This window comes from Colletotrichum fioriniae, assembly GCF_027942845.1.
Source record: "Colletotrichum fioriniae strain IMI 355084 chromosome Unknown scaffold_10, whole genome shotgun sequence".
NCBI lineage: Eukaryota > Fungi > Ascomycota > Sordariomycetes > Glomerellales > Glomerellaceae > Colletotrichum > Colletotrichum fioriniae.
This window is the reverse complement of record NW_027076846.1, coordinates 1,280,470-1,300,513: the sequence shown is the minus strand read 5'-3', so window position 1 is coordinate 1,300,513 and position 20,044 is coordinate 1,280,470. Positions and strand designations below refer to the sequence as shown.

The 20,044-nt window shown below is 54.7% G+C and overlaps 3 protein-coding genes across 3 annotated transcripts; 1 reads left to right on the top strand and 2 right to left on the bottom strand.

Annotated features, from left to right (window-relative positions):
* Nucleotides 1-7,441: 7,441 nt before the first annotated feature.
* On the bottom strand, nucleotides 7,442-9,495 carry GRS1 (Glycine--tRNA ligase 1, mitochondrial; the record flags this gene model as incomplete). The annotated part of the gene is made up of 2 exons (XM_053190023.1): nucleotides 7,442-7,837; nucleotides 7,894-9,495. The coding sequence occupies 2 exons, from the start codon at nucleotides 9,493-9,495 to the stop codon at nucleotides 7,442-7,444; spliced, it is 1,998 nt and encodes a 665-aa protein (XP_053052445.1).
* Nucleotides 9,496-10,654: 1,159 nt separating this feature from the next.
* Nucleotides 10,655-11,941, top strand: RPF1 (Ribosome production factor 1; the record flags this gene model as incomplete). The annotated part of the gene is made up of 1 exon (XM_053190022.1): nucleotides 10,655-11,941. The coding sequence occupies one exon, from the start codon at nucleotides 10,655-10,657 to the stop codon at nucleotides 11,939-11,941; it is 1,287 nt and encodes a 428-aa protein (XP_053052444.1).
* A 464-nt stretch (nucleotides 11,942-12,405) lies between these two features.
* Nucleotides 12,406-13,712, bottom strand: N0V96_008405 (uncharacterized protein; the record flags this gene model as incomplete). The annotated part of the gene is made up of 4 exons (XM_053190021.1): nucleotides 12,406-12,451; nucleotides 12,508-12,698; nucleotides 12,754-13,383; nucleotides 13,452-13,712. The coding sequence occupies 4 exons, from the start codon at nucleotides 13,710-13,712 to the stop codon at nucleotides 12,406-12,408; spliced, it is 1,128 nt and encodes a 375-aa protein (XP_053052443.1).
* Nucleotides 13,713-20,044: the final 6,332 nt, after the last annotated feature.

The following is a 20,044-nucleotide window of genomic DNA, read 5'->3' as shown; positions in this document are numbered from 1 at the left end:
GTGTTGGCTGATTGATGCACATGCACGTACAGAGTACCTTACACGCACACACCGTACATTTATCCGTACACGCAAGGGAACAACACACTTGAATTGCTTGTGCTCGTGCTTGTATGCTTACGCTGCTAAGGTGAGGAAGAAGGTAGGTATTGTTGCTGCAGGGCAACTTGCTGGTACTGCTCGCGCAGCTTCTGCTTCCTTCTACCGCTTGCCGCAGCCGCCGCTTGCTACGAATTGCCTTGCAGAGGGCCTAAACTGCGGGTGCAGACTGCAGTAGTGGAGGGTGGAGGAGGGGGATGAGTGAGTTGGGATGGGACGGATGGGGAATATGCGTGTGCGGTGCAGACAAGACGCATTAGGCAGGAAAAGGCAGGCTGAACCAAGGAAGCAAGTAACAGATAGTACATACAATGCAGGGCTAGACCACGAGGATCAAGAGAGACGAGGGAGGACGGACGTATCGATGGGATGGCGAAGATGGACGACAATGACGAAGAAGGAAGCCGGAGAAACCAAGCAAGACCAAGCAAGACCAAGCAAGGCAAGGAGAAGCAGTTGCAGAAACAGAAGCAGAAGCAGAGTGGGAGAGCGAGAGTGAGAGAGAGGAAGATGCTTACCGATTCTGCGTCGCCATTTCTCTCTCACACACACGCAAACAAACACTTCCTCGGTCTCTCTCTTCTTTTCTTCCGTCCGGGACGGGGCAGGGAAAAGGGTAGAGGGATTACAGTTTTAATAAGAGGCGAGTGTTTCTGTGGCTGTCCTCGGATGCGAGCCCCCGGGCAATGGCTTAAGGTATGGAACACGCGATGTTTCGTAGATTTGGGCGGCACTCTGTACGGAGTACTCGTGCGGCGTACCTCCTGGGAGTCCTGACTGTGTGAGCCTGTGAGCTGCTCCGCTTCTCTGCTTGAGGTTGCTTGTCTCTGCTGCCGCCGCAGTGGGCTGTCGACTGTCGATTGTGGATAACGGGTTCAAGGTTGCAGGCCAAGGCTCCTCCTGGTTGGGCTGGCTTTGCGTTTGGGTTTGGCTGCTGGTTCGGACGTCCAGCAAGCAACCTGGGTTGTTGCCGGGTATCTCTTGGAATGAAGGAAGCAACAGGGGCATGTAACTGAGTAGACTCTCACTCGTCGGGAAGTAAGGTACTATGTGGAGTATCCGCAGGTAGGTAGGTGGTGGTATCCTCTATCCGCCCGTGCCCCCTGAAAGAAGACAGTCGTCGGGCTTCCAGAAGTTTTGCGAAAGAGTTTCGAGATAATCGTACGGATATCCAACAATGGGGCCTGCAGTCTCGTGTGTCGAGATGAGTGGGATATTGTTCTGCCAGCGAGATTGCAAAGGGCAGAGGAGACGGGTTGAAAGAAAGGAGGCAGCAAGCAAGCGAGCAAACAAGAGAGATTCAAGGACTTGAGAGTCGAGCCGGATGGGGGTGAGATTTCCGTTTCGAGGCCGGGTGGTTTTAGGAGGGGGTGGGCGGAATCCGTTGGTCGAAGAGGGAAGAAGCTGGGATTGGCTCTTGCGTTGCTACTGGCTCTGGCTCTGGCGGGTATGGGGCACCACGCCCTGGACGCACCCTTCTTTGTCGCGGTCGATCAGCCGAAAGGAGGGAGGGGGAGGGGGAGAAGAGTTGAGTGTGTCCCGTCGAGTGAAGTCGTGAAATGCTCCTGGGAGTGTACGGAGTGTCAGCAAACCAAAAACAGATAATAGATACTCTCGAGATAGTTTGTCTCACGTTCAAGAGACAATCTCTCTCTGCTTCGTTTTCAACCTCGATGTCTTTGACCTCGGCAAAGACGAATGGATATTGACGACTGCAGGGGAGTAGGCCTGTATACGGATATCCGTCTATAGTATTCGAACAAGCAGGGTATATTACTGTGGTAGACCGGGGTTTGGGCAGGCTGGAAAGGCCAAGACCTGATATGTCGATGCTATTCGGGGAAACGACGTAGGGCGTCAAGGGGTCCTTTTTGTGAATTGAATCGTCTCCGTGTCTGTCTCGGTCTATTTTCATCAGGCGCCGAGGCACTGACGGTCAAGTTCTGGCCTGTCGGACGATACGGTGATCTGGCGAATTTACTGTGTACAAGTGCAAAGATGATGTATCGATTGGAAAGAGTCAGTCGAGGATTTCGGCTGTCTGCTGTGTCTCCGCAGTTCACGGTAGAGTTTGCAGATGCGGAAATGACAAGAGGGTCAGCGGGCAGGAACACTAGGAGAATTACCAAGTCTCCGTTCCTTCCATGTTAAGAGTTTTCCTTCTTCCTTCCATCTCTGATACGTAGGTAAGTCAAGGCAGGCAGGTAGGTAGGTAAGGTACCACGTAAGGTACCTAATTGCTGCCTTCCTCCGATTCTCCCAAGTTGCACACTATTCTGCAGCAGGGTCTCTGGCAGGTGCCTGTCCGACCTCTCCTTCTCTTCTCACACATCAAACCTACCTCAACTAGCGCCAACATATTTTTGGGGGAGGGGAAGGTGCCAGGGGTCGATGTAGTCAAAGTGTCGAAAAGAAGGAACGACCGACTTCCTATTTGCCGCCCCGATACCGTGACCCAAGGTGCCTTCCTTAAGTTAGGTTGCATCGTAACTAAGGTACCTTGGGTAGTGGAGGGAAGGCAGTACCTTACACTACAAAGTAGACTTCCCGTGTGGGTTGACGAATCAGGAGACGATGCAGCACGTCGGGTCATAGGTGAGGTATCGCCGGTGGGGAAGGGGGTCGATACTTGACTGAACTTCTGAAGTCGACTTTCGATTCACGACCTTCCCAAGGCCCTGCATCCTCCACGGATCCGTCAACCTTTTTTCACTTCCAAGGCCCGCCCTGGTTCAGATCAAGAGTACAAACTATCGCCAACGATCTCTGTCGCTGGTTGGGCGAACATATGGTGCCTGTTGGTTACCCCCTGAGCTATTGCGACGTGTCTCTCTACCAGTACCACACTGCTAATTAGACTGGTACGCCGTCTCGACGATCTCACCCTGACTGCAACTGGCGCTGGATCCTCTGGGGCAGCTCCAGAGTCATCATATCCTTTTCGTCTGCCACTACCTAATCTTTCGCCGTGTGGTCGAAGACGAGAAGCCACAGATACTTTCCGAATGGCATCTAACGGCATGGTCATACCAAACGCTCACAGCACGAGTTCATAGCAGCCGATCCTGAGAATGGAAGTTATAACCTCGCGCTGCATGGTGAGACGTCATAGCGGGGTGGGAGTGAAGAATCCCCCAAAAAGCCCCAGCTGAGGTCCTTCAAGTTGCCCGCTGGCTCGTTTCCGATAAAGAAGCATTGTGCAAGGGACATGAAGGTCCCGCCCACTGTCGACCAGCACACCCAGAGGAAAAACTAGAAGCAGTCTACACAGATACTCCACGTTTGATGTTTGCTTTGGTACCTACTCCGTACGTTAGTACTGACCAAGCAAGAGGGCTGATGCCGGCGTCGCGTGGGCATGGGCGCTGGAAGCAGGAACCGAACAAGATGATGGGCCGTGGAAGAATTCTGAATGGCGTCGTTGGCTTCCACACATACGGCGACGAGGTAACAGTGGAGTGACACTCTTCTTCTTCGCTCCTGATTGCTTCCATGCAGAGCAAGATCCACCCTTCGGAGAAACAACACCCCTTCTGCAACTTCGTCCCTTCTCGTTTCCAACAGCCTACAACGAGTCTGCACAAGTCACGACGCTACGCTGGTCTCGAAGATCGACGCGTTTACTGTTTCCCGTCTCTGTGTTCCCCTCGTTCCGGTCTTGCGCCTGAGAGTCTCCGTCTCAGACGCAATCTACATGGATACCAGACTTCCCAACCGAGCAACACATCGTCGTCCCGTCTCTTCTGGCAGACCTCATGACATCAAGCCTGACTCTCTTCGCCTCGTCTCGGTTCATCGGTAACTCGACGAACACCTTATTGACGGGAACTCTACGACGCAATGTCATACGCATACGACGTCAAGATCCGTCGGCCCTACCAAGGAAATCCAATGCCTAAGCATCCACCATCTCAGTACTCCATAGACGGACGCAGAAACAAGAGATTGCCGTAACTGGAAGCGACGAGCGAAAAGCCTGCGGTAGCTTGCATCGTACGTGCGATGCGAGGACTGCCAGAGATCAGAGGCACGGGCTTGCCATCTTGTCATCCATCACAGCTTAGGCTGGCATTTCACAGGCTAAGAAAGCCGCCGTTCGTCGTCCAGTCTCGGCGAGGAAAGTGCTACCAATTTTCACTTCCTCTCGTACAAAGACCCGGCGGGTCGCAACCGACTGCAGCTATCAACACGCAGCCACTGATCGACGCCTTCAAACTTAACAAGACTAGAACACCAGTGGCTGATATACCCGACGGCACATTGCCTGCCCCAAAGGCGATGCTGGAAACATCCAAACGTTTTCGAATCTTGTAATTCAAGGCCGGCAGCAAATTGCCTACCAGTGCTCACTGCTCAAGCACGCCACCTGTACACGGATTATCGATCATCCTCATGCTGCCCACCAGCGCCATACCGGTACTCGAAGAAACGCAGTGGACAGCGATGTGTTGATGTTTCGGATTCCTGCTATCGCTACATCGAAGATATGCAGCGCCTTCACGTTAAGGGTACTCCGTAGCAACAGGAGTCTGTAGTGTCTCACGGCCTGAGAGACGTTTTGCCCTCACCCCCTCCCAGGCTAGACATGAGTTTGATAGGATCGATGTTGGCATTTGGTTTTCACGAGCAGTAACATGCGAAGCATGTATGTCGCGCCAACGATTCAATCCGGGTGCTCGGAAAACAAAGATAGCTGGAGCTGAGCCGCGGAACAATCGACGATGTAGTCCAGCACAGGTTGGCAACGGGTTCTCAGTCACAGTGCGGAATGGCAAACCTGGTATCCCATACGCACGCTTTCAAGTCTCAAATCGGCATCGCCCGAGTCGAAGCAGCCTAGGACCCTGTTCTGAAGTTTCCCATGGTTTGTCCCCCCCACAGCCGCCCGAGGCCCAAAACATCCACAGACCATCAACTTGGGGTGTGCTCGAAAGCGGCTGGCTATCTATGATCCACCAAGTAGGAGGAACGTGCCTCGCTTTTGCAGCGACGCCTCCTGTCAACGACTCGCCCATCCCACGGCGACGGCCGTGGAGTGTTTCACACACCGTGGAACCTTCCATTGCATTTTCCATCCCAGCACGGCACAAGAGGGAGGCAGCCTGCGATGTTCTGCATACAACACAGACCTGCACATCATACCCGCACAAGACATAGACCAAGGCTGCATTTCGCATCGTCTGCACTGATGTTTCTAGATCTACTGCTCTAGTGCGACGCCATTGGCAGATCAGCCATCCACCGTCCCGTGCACCCAAGAACAATGCTGGTCTTCGAAGATGCTCTGAGCTCATCGGCGAGAGTACGGTGACTTTGGGCATTGTCACCGTAATCATTCTTCTTTCAACAACTTTTCCGGTGACTATAACAATCGGTTGTTTATGTATTTGGTCATATTGCGCGTCTACTGTTGCCTCCCAGCCTCCAGCCTAAGATCAAGCGAAACGGCCCGTGGACAAACTGCTCAGTTTTGTTTCCAATACCGCGGATCTGTCGCAGGTTCGAGCCTCCGGTTCGCCCCCTTGACGTTACCTTCCGAGTCGGAATAGCCGCCCTCGATCTTTCTTCTGTTCAATGCCAAGACGAAAGATATGGGATGCGACGAAAAGGCGTGATGCACATCTTGCTCCTGAGTAGCATTCGGATTTCTTGTTTCTGTGGCCACCAAGGTGGTATAAGTCGGGCTCGCCGCCGCCGTGGCCGCATCAACGCGGTGAAGTGCCCGGCGCTCAATACGCTTGGCATCCGACGTCACATCAAAGTGTGCTTTGAAATGTCACTTCAAGCAGTCGGCCTTCCGCTTCATGGGCTCGGTTGTACCCTACTCTAAGCCCCTGGTCCAGAACCCTCCCAAATGTCATGCCATTCCCGTAGAGCGCATCCACGTCAGTGCCAGCAACGACTATCGTGAAACCTAACCACCTAGCCGGACCGTCACCAGCTGGCTCCAGTCACCACCATCTCAACATGAACATTGTCGGAGTAGGTATTGATTCATTTCTGCCTGCTCCAAGTCGCACAGTTTTATTCAGTCAAGCAGTCCTTTCAGCCTAGGAAATGACATGATTAGAACGCCGTCTTGAGGCTTTACTGCGCTTGAGGTGGGCTGCTCAAATCGTCTCCTTGCATCACTTGGGCAAAGGGCGTCAGTCACCATGCTGTCCCGTAAACCCGGCCCCTCTCTCTAGTCCGGGGATCCACTTTTACGGGATACACTCCCGCAGACCCGTCTCGGGTTGGTCACGTGCCACTTTACTCGACAATCTACACCGATGCCCTGATATCTAGCCCAGCTCGTGTTCTTCAGCATTAAAAAAAAAGAAGGGAGGGTACAAGGTCAAACATAAGGTAGGGAAGCTACTGCCTGTTCTCCCTAACGTTATGGTCACCTCGGAGTGAATCATGCAAGCAGTATCTTGCATTTGACCAACTTACACTCTTTCACTAGCTTTTAAGCAGCATAGTATCTAGAGACATCAATACCCTCTCCCATCAGATCACCAGCAGCAACTCGGTATTCACGAAAGGCACTCTGGAAACTCCCCTCTTGTTGGTCAAAGCAGTAGCAGCACAACAGTAAGTATGCTCCAAAGAACAAGAGAAGCTTATGTCAAAATGTTGGCCTCCTTTTTCTTTTTTTTTCTTTTTTTCTCCAATATTTGTCTACAATTACATGAGTACAAACTTGATATCCCCCCTTAATACTCTGGGGAAAAAAAATAGAAAGAAAAGTCTTGCAGAGTTCTTGCATGGTGTCCGCTGTACAATAACTAAACCTCGCCAGCTATGTATCTGATACAACACATGAACCTGACGGGCCTTCTTCCCCTTCGTCTCTGGTAAGAGCAATCTAGACTCACAAGGTAGCAGCATCCTGTCTAGGCGTGGGGAGTTTTGCCGCTAGGAACGAACGTGTAAACGAGCGCGTAGTTGACTCTTGTAGAGTATCGACGAAGAGACCATTCGCGACCCCTGTGCCGTAACTAACAACACAGCGTAAAGGTAGCTCCCTCGAATCATCATATGAAGAAGGGTAGGGAAGGCCACGCGACGTTTCACCGTGCCCGAAGTACACGAGGACATGAGGACGCAACGACCAAGGTGGCGAGGAAATGATTCAAATCCACAAAGGCTCAATTGAGATTGTCTACAGGTTGTCACTTTTTGGGCGACTTTTCTTATCCCCTCTTCCCCGAACTTTTTTCAACACCCACCTATCTCTTTTCTTTCTCTATTTCTATAGAGAAAGCCCTTTGCGACGAACAAAAAATAAATAAGGGGGAACATGGTATCCATATGAAAATTCTTCTTCTTTGCTGCTGCCATTCTTTTTTTTCATTTTTTACCGAACAGTGACATCAACCTCCTGGCTCTCAAACGTAGGGAGCTCAGCCGCGACGTCCTTCCACTCCTTGGCACCGGTGACGAGGCTCTGGATGGCCGCGATGATGGTGTCCTCGTCGGCGCGGACCTGCTTGGTCGAGTCGCGGTCGCGGAGGGTAATTGTGCTGTCCTGGACGGTCTGGAAGTCGATGGTGATGCCGAGCGGGGTGCCAAGCTCGTCGTTGCGGCTGTAGCGCTTGCCAATGGTGGCTGAGGACGAGTCGACGCGGGCCGAGATGCCGTACTTGCGCAGCTTCTGCGAGATCTTGCTGACGAAGGGCTGGAACTGCTTGTTGGCGGACAGGGGCACGATCAGGACCTTTGTGGGGGCGACTGTTGGGGGGAAGGAGAGGACCTGGAGTCATTTGATTAGCAAATTGTGCATCAACGGATGGTCAGGGGTCAACTTACTCCGCGGGCCTCGTCACCGGCACCATCCTCGGTGGCGCGGTTCCAGTAGACATGCTCGATGAGCGAGTACAGGATACGGCCGATACCAAAGGAAGGCTCAATGACGTTGGGGGTGAACTCCCTGGTGTTCTCGACGCGCTTTCTGAACTCAATCTTGACGAGGTCCTTGCTGACCTTGACCGTGCCGCTGCCGACGCCGGCAACCTCGAGCTCCAGCTCGCCGTTGTCGGTGAGCTGCTTAGCGAGCTTCTCGCGCTGCTCCTGGGTGGTTCCCTCCAGGGCGGCCTCGACCGTCTTGCCGTCCTTCTTGAACTGAGGACCAAATTTCTTCTTGTCGATCTCGACCTGCCACTCCTCAAAGATGAGGGGCTCGTCGAGGCGCTCGCGCACGACGAGGGGCGCGCCAGTCTTCTTGGCGTGGACGGACAAATCGTAGGCGCTGCGATCGGCGCAGCCGACACACTCGATCCAGCCGGAGGAGGTGAGGAGCTCGGCGTCCCAGCAGTCGGCGGCGTAGTGGGCCATCTCGTTCTCCATGTGCTGGCGGAAGCGGACCTTGGTCATATCGACACCAATCTTTTGGAGGAAGAGGTGGATGCGGGCGAGGAAGTAGCCGAGGGTCTCGTTGTCGACGACCTTGTTGCTCACGGCGTCGCCAATGGTCATCTTCTTGACCTCGGTCTTGCCGGCGAGCTGGGTGTGGCGGTCGAGGAGGGTGAGCTCGACGGTGTTGACCTCGGGGAAGCGGACGTGCTTCTTGCCGCCCTCGGGGTCGACAAAGTGCTCAATTTCGGCCATGAGGAATTCGCGGACTCTCAGAAGACCGGCGCGGGGAGAGATTTCGTTTCTGTAGGACTTGCCGATGGAGGCGGAGGCGAAGGGCATCTGCTGCATGTTGAAGTCGAGGAGCTTGGCAAAGTTGAGGAACTGGCCCTGGGCGGTCTCGGGGCGCAGGTAACCGGGCAGGTTGCTACTGGGGCCGATGGCAGTCTGGAACATGAGGTTGAAGGCGACGGGGGGCGAGGGCTGGAGGCCAGTGTTGGGGTTTCTGAGGTCGTACTTCTTGATGAGCTCGCCAAGCTCCTCGCCGTTGTAGTTGTCAATCTTGGCCAGGATCTCCTCGTACTCCTGGACGACGGCGTCCTCGAGCTTGACGGCCTCGGCCTTTGTCTTTCTCTTCTTCTTCTTCTTGGGGTCGTCCTCCTCCTCGACCTTTTGGCCGCGGGCCTCCTTGTCACCCTTGAGGCGGGCCTCGAGAACATCCTCAACGAAGTGGTCGGCGCGCAGGATATCGCCGTTCTTGGGGTCCTTGCACATCCAGTCGGCGAACTTGTCGACGTGGCCAGAGGTCTTGAGGACCTCGTGCGGGGTCAGGACGGTGGTGTCGATCTCGAGCATGTCCTCCTCGAGGATGAAATGCTTGCGCCATGTCTCGACGATGTTGGCCTGCAGAGCGCAACCGGGAGGGCCGTAATCGAAGAGGCCAGCGACGCCGCCGTAGATCTCGAAAGCCGGGGTGAAGAAGAGACGGCGACGCAACATGGCGTCGAGGGTCTGCCTGTCGAGAGGCTGACCCTTGAGGGTCGTCGCGGTGGTCGTCATCTTGGAGGAAGAGCCGGTGGCAGCGGACGAGGGCTTGTTCTTTTTCGAAGAGACGAGGACTTGAGCCCGGGAGAGGTGACAGGAGGTGGTGAGGGTGCGTTGTTGGGAGGATGAGTAGTAGTGGTTTGGGTAGTGGGAGGATGGGGAGGGGTAACTGTGGTGGGAGTGGAAAAAAGCGGCCGGCCGAACTGCACAGAAGCTAGCTGTGGAACGAACTGAAGGTGATTGGTGTGCAACAAAGCGAAAGGGCTTCATCTGCTCGATCGTTTGGTGGGGTTGTTTAGAGGAGCGTGAGTCATCTGGGGGGGGATTGGAGTCACTGGCAGCTCACTGTAGTCCGGGCTGCAGCCAAGGAAGTAATCCCTATAGAAGGCTAACCTGGATGGATGGCTGGCTCTCAATTGGAAAGATACCCCGAAGAAAGAGTGCGTGCAGTGCAGACTGCAGAGTGTGAGCTAGGTATAGAGGGGTAGTGTGTGTATGAGCGAGTGTGGTCGTGGTCGATGTCAATGTTCGTCTGCCCTTTCAGTTTTCACACCCCTCGTTGGTGGGCAGCCTAAGGTGGAAAAAAAAGTTGTATCCTCCAATTCCAGGTTGGCATTGGGTGCACCAAAAGTGGCCTGTCTGTCTTGTCAATTGAGGTGGCCCTGTCGTTGCGATCCGCGCCAGGCCAGGAACGCACACGGCACCGGACGGACCCCCTTCCTCTGTCCCGCAGCCGCAGACCGGCGGCACCAGGCGATTGGACTCGACCAAAATCTTCCCTAGGTACTGGACCCACCCCCCACTCGATATCTTTCGGTGGAACCACGGATCATCCAATTCGCCGATACTTCGTCCACCAACGGCGGTAGAGGATGACAATCCCTGGCGCCCCCGCAAACCGAACGTCGGGACCCATCTGAAATGCACCTGCTGCAGGGATTGGTCGGTGCCCCGCCAAAATTTCTCCAAAGCTGATTTTCACTGATTGTACGGCCTTCTGAGCCGACGAAAGTTGTACAACATCATTTTCTTTGCGACAGATACCCCCAATCCGAACCTCCAAACGACCTAACGAGCTCAATCCACGGGCCAATTTTCTACGAACTCGAATTGAGGAAACTCATATTCTGTCGCTCGAAACGTAAAGGGGGAAAACCAGAAGCCAATCTTCAAGATGGGCTTCTCCAAGCCAGGCAAGTCCATGGGGGCTTCGCTCACGAACAAGACGTCCAACAAGCTCAAACGCAAGGAGATGTACGTGCTGCAAAAGAAGGACAAGGATAAAGCCCAGCGCGAGATGCGCTTCCGCCGCAAGAAGGAGGAGGACAAGAACCCCGAGCTCCGCGCCGCCCGCCTCGCAAAGAACAAGCCCCAGACCATCGACAGCAAGCGCGTCTGGGACGACGTCGACGACGACAGCCTGGGCAAGGTGGTGGACGTGGAGAGGCTCAAGAAGAGGAGGATAGAAGAGGAGGAGAATGCCGCGTTGGAACAGGAGCTCAATGACGAGGATGGCGGTATGCTCGACGAGGACGACGAGGACGACGACAGCGATAACGACAGCATGCTCGACGACGAGGAAGACGAGGCCGCCGCCGCAGAGAAGAAGGCCGAGAGGGAGAGGCGGCGCGAGGAGAAGCGCCGCGCAAAGAGGGACTCCTCCGCCGCGCCCTCGACCACCTCGACGAACCTCGACCTCACACCGTCCTCCCTCGCCCTCAAGTTCCCCAGCCTCTTCACCGAGGACGCGCCCCCGCCCCCCAAGATCCTCATCACCACCTCGCTCAACTCGACCCTCCACCACGAGGCCAACATCTTCCGCACCGTCTTCCCGAATTCCACCTACGTGCCCCGCTCCGCCCACCGCTACGGCCACAAGTACTCCCTCCGCGAGATCTCCAAGTTCGCCGCCAACCGCGACTACACCGCCGTCGTCCTCCTCAAAGAAGACCAGAAGAAGCTGACGGGCATGTCCATCGTCCACCTCCCCGTCGGACCGACTTTCACCTTTACCATTACAAACTTCATGGAGGGCAAGAAGCTCCCCGGCCACGGCAACCCGACAAACCACTACCCGGAGCTCCTCCTCAACAACTTCAAGACCCCGCTCGGCCTGCTCACCGCCGCCCTCTTCCAGCGCCTTTTCCCTCCGCAGCCAGAGCTTGAGGGCCGCCAGGTGCTCACCGTCCACAACCAGCGCGACTACCTCTTCTTCCGCCGCCACCGCTACGTCTTCCGCGAGAAGCGCGAGACGGAGAAGAATATTACCACCGCCGAGGGCTCCGAGATGAAGGGCGTCGAGGGCATCCGCGTCGGGCTGCAGGAGGTCGGTCCGCGGTTCACGGCCAAGCTGAGGAGGGTGGACAAGGGTATCGGCAGGGCGGGCAGCGAGGGCGAGGAGTCGCAGCCGTGGGAGTGGAAGGCCAGGATGGAGAAGGACCGCAAGCGGTTCCAGTTGTAGAGAGCTTTCCCCCCGTAGGTTCTTCAATTGCTTCGGTCGCTGCAAATGTCGGGGTGTCAGGTACAGTGATGCATTGCGTTGTTGGCCAGAGAGTACCTCGTACGGCGTTATTTATATGGCTTCAAAAAAAAAGGGTAGATTGGGTTTTAGACATGTCATGTCCCGTATCACAATAAAAGAAAAGAGGCATAAAGATGCGTCAGGTTATGAATGGGAAATAATGGAAGTGGTCCATTTTTCCCTTGCTATGAATTCGAGTGCCTGTATTCCCCATACGCCGAGCCATGATAGGTTTGGGTTCATGTAAAAGAGGTATCATCCCAAATAGACCCTGTCTAATCCCGACGGGCTCAATCTACTCAACGCCATCTTGATCCCCATGATCCCCATGCTGCCAAAAAAGAAAGAACCGTTTGCGAAATGTTATAAAGTCAACGGAGAGCCTCAGCCGATGTGATCATGGCCTACTTGCGCTGGTTGCGCTGGTGCTGAAGCATGACGACGGAGTAGCTACGTGAATTGTTAGTTTACTGTTCGTATGCAGAAAGGCTCTGTTCACAACTCACGCAACAATGCCACCAATGGCAACAAAGACACCAAGAACCGACTTGTCGCCAATCGCTCTGCCTGAAACCATCCAGCCAAGAGCAACAATGGTGCAAGTCTTGAGGTGGCCAACAACGGTGCTGGACACGGGACCGGTTTGAGCGATGATGAAGAATTGGGAAATGTTGATGAGCGAGGCAAAGGCACCAGACTGTGCGTTATTGGTCAGCAATTGTATCAAGGTACTCAAGATAGAGGAAACATACCATGCCAATCATGATCCAGCGGTTGCCGGGAACGTTAACCCAGTCGGGGAAAGTGTCGACAAAGGGGATGACGTAGAGAAGCATGAAGGAGGCGATGGGGGCCTGGTTGTACAGCAGCTGCATGCTGGACATCTGGAGCTTACGGTGGTAGCTGGCGATCCAGACGGTGTAGAGAGACGAGGCAAAGATGCCAGAAAAGGCAAAGACGACACCCAGAGTGGAGGTGGTCTTGACCTTGTCGTCCTTAGTGGGCAGAGAGTCGTAGTACGAGACCATGCCGACTCCGAGGCAGGCCGGGATGAGCGCCATTATCGCATTCCTGGGCAGTGTCGCCTTATAGAGCACATAGTTCATGAGCGCGACGGTCGGCGTCAGCAGGATCCGGGCGATCTGGTAAAAAGTCACGGAAGAGAAGGCCAGAGAAAGATTCGGCAGGATGACGTTGAGGCACATGGCCACGGAAAGCGGCAGCAAGTCCCGGATGGCGGCACGGCGAGGAGTGAAGTAAGCGAAGGTAGGCCGAGAGAGGACGAACAGCGTGCCGAAGGTGACCAGGAAGTGGAAACTCGCAAAGGTGAGCTGGCAGAGCTTCCACTGAGGGTCGGAGAAGATAGCCTTGTTGGTGAAGACCTGGGGAAAATTATGGTCAGCATGTTTTTCTCTCTATAGGAACCCGCAGGTTTTGGTGGTATACTCACGATTCCAATCGTCGCCAAGGTATTGACGGTCATCCAGATAATGGCTGAAGTCATGCTGGACTTCTGGGGCTCCTCCTTCTCATTGGCCTTGGGCAACAGCTTCTCGTCCTCTTCGGTGCCCAGCTCCTCATCATCGTGCGACTTGAGGTTCTGAACGCTGTCCTCCATCGGGTCCAACTTGGTCAGCTCGTGAAGAGTCGCGGCGTCGGTGGAAGATGAGGCGAAAGAGCCCGCTCGCTCGGTGCGGTAGTCGTCAGTCATGGTGGGCAACAACAAAAGATGGCGAGATGAGGTGGTTAGTGTGGAAGGGAAGAAAGGCAGACAAGCTGAGTGAGTGAGTGAGGTTCGAGTCCACGGTGGTGAGCGGGAGCAAAAGGAAAAAAGGGCGGGCAGTCGGCGCGGCGGTGCGTGATTTCAGGCGAAGGCCGGTGCTGCTGAATTGAGATCGTCGCCAGGTGAGGACTTTGGGGTCCTATTTCAGTGTACCATGGGAAGTCGGGTTGCACAAGGGAGTGTCGAGAGTGCAAAGTCGTCGGTTCGTTGGAATGCTCTGAAGGGAGACGCCTCGTCTGGTAGAATTCCGGAGGGCAACCGCGGAATTGAAGGGAAAGGGAGTAAAGTAGACAGACGGGTGCAAATATAACAAAAATCGTATGGGAAGGTCCGAGACGGCGGCGTCCCAAAGTAAGTAAGTCGTTCTTGCCCGTCTGGTCTGCCAATTTTGGGGTCTCGTTCTTTCTCTTTTGCGTCAGACTCAGGGCAAAAAAGGCTGGCGGGGGTCTCGGTGGTGGTAAGGTAGTACAGGCAAGTACGAGACTACCTGGGAGGTTCCTTCCTAGTCGTAGCTACTAATAGTTACTAGGCAGTGACCAGCACCTACCCCGGGCTGAAAGCAGAGAGAGCAAGAGCAAAAGCAGGGATGAGGGATGAGGGATGAGAAGGAAGGAGGGAGACGTAAGGAAAGGGCAGGGGATGGTGCGGGACCCACGACCCCGTACCGGGACTTGCGACGTGCGATTTGCGACTTTCACGTCCATCACACACATTGATGATGACTCTGGCACTCCTCGTTGCTGTCGCGGCGCACACTCTCTCCCAACTTACCCACACAGACTTGCGCACCGCTGACAAGACTGCATAGAAACAATGTCTGCATTCCGAAAGCTTGGCACACGCTCAAGCATCATGACGAGAACCAGCTAGTTAAGCTATGGCTGCCTTCCTATCTTTTCTCTCGATCCGGCGGCATGGACCATAAAGTAGCCGGCCATCCCATCTGAACAAACAAGACGAGGCCAGTCCCTGCTCTGCCACCCCGCCCTCGCCGCCGCCGCCCTGTCTTCCCTGGGGGAACGCCCAGCACAAGGCTGCAAGCCATTTGGACCATGGACCGTTTCCCTGGACTCGGGTTTGGGGGGGGCATCGAGTCCTGTACCGTACGGATACAAGCACCAAGGTCTTGAACGTCCTTACATCAAGACATAGAAAAACACATGCAGATCGAGATGGCTGCAACAAAAGCCACCAATCCAACCGGACGCAAGCCCACGGGTTTCTTGAACTGGATGAGAGCTGTTTTCTGGCGTCCGCCTTTCTTTTCTGGTGGTCTGTCTCTCTAACTTTCTCTGCCTGCCAGCCTGCCTCGCTCTCATCTGCCACGGTGGCTTTCCTTCTCTTCCCCAAAACAGAGTCTTGTAGCGCACATTGTGTATCCGTATGAGTACATGCTGTGGTCCGCACCACGTAAGTTAGCGCCAAGCCACTAATACTTCGTAAGCTTCAGCCCCGCTCAAGATCCAATTAGACCCGACTCGACAATCTGCAAGTCTCTCTTCACCCGTCGTACCCGTCACATCTGCAACACCACAGCATGGCACCAAGCCCGCCGTATGCAGCACACTCGCACTCGATCTCGACGTTAGCTTCGCTCCAGTCGGGTCCCGTCATCACTATTGTTGACACCTAGGACAAATAGAAACACGAGATCTAACTCTTCTTCGCCCGGCAATCGCTCTCTGCATCTGGTGCCGCTGCTTCGAGCAAGGACGAACGCAGCCTCATATTCTGCCTCAAGTCGTTTGATCAAGCAGGTCGACAAGCCATCCTCCGCGAGCAGCTCAAGAAGTAACGGACAGCCCGATAAGCGCCCAACTCTCTCCGACAGCCGCCCCAACTTTGTCTAATTGTCTGCACTCTCGCTCTCGCCGGCATCCCAGCGTGAACTTTCTGTGATCCGATCCAATTCGCACACGCGTCACCGTGTGGACCGTGGGCAATGGCCTTGACACAGAGAGGGTTTCGACGGAGCTTCCCCCTGGGATGGCGGCTGCTCTTGAGGGACACACGGCGCCGTTTCTCTGGTTGCGCCGGTTCGCTCGGTTCCTTCTGGGTCGTCCTGCTCCATCGACTTGGACCAATTGTCCAGCTGTCAAAAATTCTCGCGGATAGAGTTTAGCAGAACAATTAACGCCTAGATTGGAAGGTTTACTCCCTGAGACATTGGAGTCCCAGTACGAACCTCCCGGTACGAACCTCCGCCAATGCTGCCAAGTGGCCTACTTCCAGCCTCGCTCCTTGTCGCCAATATCTCTCGACGTCTGAAGGAATGCACCATGTCTTGGCCGCTGTCGCAGCTCATTCCAGCGGTCCTTCAGCATGAACAGCATACAATGTGCCTGCATCGCAACGGCATCTTCTGCCGTCCGTCTGTCGGATTGCTCCACCGTATCCCGCAAATTCTGGCGCGGCCAACCGTTGACGAGACTCCGAAATGTCTAGGACATGGGGTGTTTGAAACGAGCCGACAGCAAGTCATGTGTTTTGGCTGGGCAGCAGCGTGCAATTACTGCAGTGCCTGGCATCTGTCGCTGGAAATGCCGTCCATGGTCCTGATCCATGATCGTCACTGCCCCTGCGCCAATCTCATCTGAAGACGCAAGCATGCAAGTCGAGTCCGCACAGCCGGGAGGAACGGGGGTTCCATGGTCTTACCGGCTCCCTTGGACGCCAAAATTAGTTGGCCTTGTACGGCGTAGGCCGCTCGCTTGACTTGGGGGCCATCTGTCGTCGGCTCATCTTGCTCAACATCCCTCGCGATGAACATGTCAGCGGTTGCGTGGAATCTGGCTACCGTCCGCTCCGCGCCAGTCTGGTATTGAACACTATTGTCTCCTCCCTCCGATAAGTCATCCTCGAGCGTTTCAGCATTCCCCAGACAAACCCTGAGGCAGTGTGGTCTAACATGGTGCTTTGGTCGATTCGTGGCATGAGGGGGAGGATGGGAAAGATGAGCACCACATTCTTGCGCGTCTGCCACCCCACATGGCCCATTGCAAGCCACCAGGGACGCGCGCCCGGCCTCCCCAACATCGACGGCGCCCGCTGGCGCCGGAGCTGGTGTTGCCTTTGCCCATCACGGCTCCACGTTCGAGGAGCCGGGCGAGTGGGAGAGGCCGGCCTAGCACGCTCCGCTGTCGCCATCGTCATCAGCCAATGGAGCATCGTGAGCCGGAGACACATTCGTCAGTCTATCCGCGAACGTCGGTCCTAGAGTGGCTCGTATCGGATGTTTACAGCATTGATGACTGCATCTGTGGCGTCCGTCACGGGCCGGTTCACGAGCATGTTTCTTGCTGTCGTGTTTACCCGCAGGCTAGCTCAAAGCTCCTCGTCTCTCGCTGGAAGGTGTGGCCGGGGACGGAGCTCGATGAGCAGACAGCTGCATCTGGGTCTTGGCGGTGTGATGGAGCCAAAGTGTAACTACTCGGGGCCAGGGTTGCAAAAGATGCGAAATCGTTCTACTGCATAGACCTTGCTGAGCGTGGGCATGTTTGGACATTCCAGCGCTTCTTGGCCCCTGACATTTTTTATTTTTTTTTCGCCCCTGCTACCCCTGCTTTCTCCCTGATGAACGAAAAGAGCCCAAAGTATCACGAAGGCAAGGAGGCCAAGAAGGTGATGAAGAGATTGGTCGCGAGCCCCATCCCTCTAGACGCAGAAGCAAGAACAGCGTATTGTCAGACAATGAGCCGAAAAGGAACTAGCGGCCGGTCTGGAGGCGTTTGTGGAATGGTCCCCCGCCCACAGCGGCCACGGCTGAGAAGCCAGCTGAGACTTCGATGGGCTGGGAATCTCAGGGCACTGGTCTATCTGTGGCTAGTTGGCAAACTATTTAGCGTCGACGCCTCGTGGTCGGCCGTGCCGCCATGATACCCGTGGAAAGCGGTGTCTTGGACGTACGTAGTCGCTCTCCCTAGTTTCCATTAGCTTGCGCGGAAAGAAGGGGTCCCATTCCATTGGGAAGTCTCGTTTAGATTGGGGTTGCATCTGTCAAGTTGCTGCACGGCATCTCATGAAAAGAGCGGCTCCGGACGGGTATGGATTGGGGAATTGGGAGGGAAAAGTATTGGGAAGGGAAGTAGAGGGTAAGGGTCTGGGTATCGAAAAAGTACCTGTCGCCATGGACGTCAGAAACCCAATACGTACCGTTACTTGTCCGGTTCAGCTCGCTGCCAATTGGCTCTCGAGTCTTGATGCCTTTTCTGTACGTCTCTCAACATCACATGATCCATCCCCCACTGCAAGTGTGTTATGTAAGGCACCTCTCTTGGTCGTCAATACTCGAAATCGTCCACTCCGACACGTCTAAACACGCTGTTCAAAATACAAGCTTTTGCCGGCCGGGTGTTTGCGAACTCCAGACAAAACTGCGCCGTGTGCGCGTGCTGCCGGGAAACTGGAGCTGCATTTTATTTTTGGGACATCGCGAGGGGCCGCGGCGGGAGAGCCTGAGAAAGTTGTCGTGGACGCAGCCTGTGCCTGGATGCCATGCCAGGGTTCCCTTGGAAAGTCCCCGGTTCGCACTAATTACACAGATGCTCCAAGAAAAAGCAAGCATGTATACCTCGCTGTTCGCATAGTAGGCTGCTGCAATAGTCAGTGGCAGTGGCTGACGTATAATACTGAGGGCGTTGAGAGTGATGGGAGAGATTGAGAGTACGGGTGCAAAGTATAGATACTTTGGAAACACAGGCAAGCGTCATGTTTCAAGATGTTGCTTCCCAGCCAAGACCCTCTTGGTGTCCACCCCCACCATCCACCTCTCTCAGTCTCGCTCCTCCGTACCTTACCACACTACGGATGTCACCACTATTATTTGCGATCCCATTCTCATCGCACTTGTTATACTGTGGTACTGCACTTGTCTAGTACCTAAGTACGGCCAAATTGTTCCTTTCCCACCAGTTGCCGCAGCAGCTGCTCCGAGGCCATCAGGCCAGCAGCAGCAAGCAGCCATCGCACCATCCACTTTCTCCCACACCGGGCTAGATCGTCATCCATAAGATTGTCCCCAAAACATCAGCCAAGCACCCACACTCAATTGGAGCGACGACCGTGGCTGCAGTCGTAATCGCAAGGAAGCCACCTCCACGGCTGCTAACGAAAAACTGAGTAAGAGAGAGAGAGAGAGAGAGAGAACCCAGCTAATTAGCTAACCTACCTACCTGTCTCGCTGTACACTATACATGATCCAAGCTACTTCGATCCCGCCGCGTACGAATAACCTGAATCCCCCCCTCAAGTCTCTTAATTAGAGACGGGCAGACGTCAAGAGACACGTTGCCAAGTACTCGCCGCAGCTCGGGCCGGTACTTGATTCTATCCTGGAGCTACGGATACCCGCCCTGTACCTGGTCGTCTATGCCCGTTCCCCAGTCGAGCTTACGCCAATCATCTCGGCCCTTGCTGATCTGCTGTCCACCGACCGCCTCAACTTGGGATGCCTCTTACAGCCTACGCACACCATCTCATTTGAAAGCCTACGACGGTTCCATATGCACCTTGCCGAAGCTATCTGAACTCTAGCTGTCACTCTGCCACAGACTTTTTAAAGGTGGCAGGTATCCAGTTCTCGCCCTCCAGACCTCCGTGCCACTGCTCATCTCAGCCTACTGCATCCATCATCTCGTGAGACGGAACGACAAGCGACTAACCACAAAAAACTTTGGGCCGACAAACTCCTTGAATTCTCTCCCTCATACCTGTCGCCGCCGTTTCTGCCCACTTACTTGCTCCTGCCAATATTTCTCACGACTAGTTACTATCACTACTTTTTCGCGCTGTCAATACGACTGATTCGCCATAGTCACTCCGCTTGGCCTCTCACTAACGAACCATCCATCCTTCAACCACCGCGGATCACGTTCGGCCTCCCTTGCCTCAGTTGCGCGCGACTCGGGGTGGTGTGAGTGAGACAGAACAGGGCACAGATCGCCAATGGCCTCGATTTAGACGTGATAGGGATATCCCATATCTGAGGTAAGATTAATTGCCCGATATGAGCGTGTCTTGCGTGTGGGCATCCAGCTAAACTCACTTTTAGGGCCACATACTCTCTCCCTTGAAAGCCCAGCTGGCTTTCCCTACTTGTACTTCAACCTCGCACAAGCCTGACTCGCAATCGAACCCGAACCTTAAACTCTCTTCGAGCTCCCGACACCGACCAGTCCGCTCGACTTTCCTCAACCTCTCTCACACGCACACAACCAAACGACAAGCCAATTTACATCAGAGATACCGTTCCGACCGTCGAA